Source organism: Bipolaris zeicola (assembly GCF_000523435.1).
Source record: "Bipolaris zeicola 26-R-13 unplaced genomic scaffold scaffold_712, whole genome shotgun sequence".
NCBI lineage: Eukaryota > Fungi > Ascomycota > Dothideomycetes > Pleosporales > Pleosporaceae > Bipolaris > Bipolaris zeicola.
The window spans coordinates 1-1750 of record NW_006912761.1 but is presented as its reverse complement, the minus strand read 5'-3'; the positions used below and the strand labels follow the sequence as shown (position 1 = coordinate 1750).

The 1750-nt window shown below is 48.2% G+C and overlaps 1 protein-coding gene across 1 annotated transcript; it reads right to left on the bottom strand.

Moving 5' to 3' along the window:
- Window positions 1-271: 271 nt before the first annotated feature.
- On the bottom strand, window positions 272-1598 carry COCCADRAFT_10549 (uncharacterized protein; the record flags this gene model as incomplete). Its single annotated transcript, XM_007720852.1, has 2 exons — window positions 272-710; window positions 1183-1598. 2 exons carry the CDS (start codon window positions 1596-1598, stop codon window positions 272-274), a joined length of 855 nt encoding a protein of 284 aa, XP_007719042.1.
- Between the last annotated feature and the right edge of the window lie 152 nt (window positions 1599-1750).

Genomic DNA, 1750 nt, shown 5'->3' with positions numbered 1-1750 from the left:
GTTGAGACATAATGTGATGTAGTGTCGACGTTGACGCGCTGGTGGGGCGCGACCGATTCGCTTGGGCAACCGATTCGCTTGTGAACCACGTTATAATATACTAAATTAATTATTAGAATTAACTAGTAGTTACTATTACTTGCACTATCTATCTTAACTGCGCAGGTACGAACGTTAACTATACGAATACTATTGATATCAAGCAACAAACTAACAGAGCTGCTTACAAGAAAAAAGAAATATCGCCTACATATATCCAAGCCAAACAATCTCAAAATCCAAGATCATCATCCAAATCATCATAATAATCAATCTGATTCCACACCGGCGGCGTCGGCGCAAACTCCCACATACTCGGAATCACAATCATACCCAACACAACCCCAATCCTATCCTGCCACCCCATCCCGGGAACGAGCAACGCACTCAGCGCCATCGAAACCCTAAACAACCGCCCGAGAGGCGGCCACGGAAACCGGTGCGCACCGTCTTGATCTCGGGCGATGATTTGATCTTGCGCGTACAGCAATCGCTCGAGATAGCCGTACTGCTGGGTAGCGGTACGACCGGCGCGATTGAGTCCCGTGTCGCGGTGGAATCCGTTTTGGTTGTAGCCTTGGGCGTCGTAGATGGCCGGGCCGTATCTGGGGCAGCCGTGACGGAAACCGGCCCAGGGTTTGCCGCAGATGTAGCAGAAGGAGGTGCCGCATCTGCATCTATTATATATATTGCATTAGTCAAGAGGAATTTTGTGGGGTGGTTTTTTTCTTTGCTGTGATAAGGGTGACCGGGGAGAGAGAGAGGAAACGGATGGGGAGAAAAAGGACGTAATACTTAATGTGATTGCATGCTGCGGCCAATTCGATGGTTGCGCCGCAGGCGAAGCAGCATTGGTATCCATTTTCGAGGACCATTTGCCTGAAATTTTCGTCTACGTCGGTTGATCTGCATGTATGTGCTAGGTTGGTCTTGTCTAGCAGTGTCTTGCAGTGTACGCATGTCCAGCCCCCGCATTCTTCTGCCTTGCAGATGGCGTAGGTTGTGCTAGAGTGCGTCTTGGACGTTGGACGATGGGTGGAGGAACCGGGCGCAAGGCAAGTTTGCGCAGTAGAGTCGATTTCTGTTGCTTTTTTATAAGAGGTTGCTTGTAAGGTATCTTAGGGAGATAGTTTGTAAACGTACTTTGCCAAAATTGAGTACTTGCCTTGTTGCTTGCTGTGATACGCTGATGCTATATCAGCAGGAATGTGGTCTTTGTATTCTTCCAGCAAGAAAATCCGACCGCAACATTTTGGAGGGTAAAGACTCTCATCGTTGGTCGCATATTCAAAGAAGTTGGCTATGTCGTCTGCGCAGGCAAAGTGCTCGCCACAAGGTGCTTTGATGAAGGGATCATCTTTGCTTTCGTCAGACCTGCAGATCATACAGGTTTTGACGTTCTCCGCGATTTGAGGTGGTTCGTCTTCAGAGAGACGAAGACTGTCGGTCGTGGTTGGAGTTGCATCGCTAATAGAGTTATAGCGTTGTAGAAGCTGTCTAGTGGCAAGAACGCTTGCGAACGCAAATGCAATGTTAACGAAAGGAGTTATGTAATCCATGGAGAAGGTGCGCTCGATATGTGGACTTGAAGAGCTAGTATTGAATCGGCTTGGTGAAAGTGATTGCCAAAGTACAGAGAAGTGCAAGATCAACTTGTAAGTACGCTGAGATTTTGTATAACGTGTTTCACCACCGAGCGCCGCACCCCACC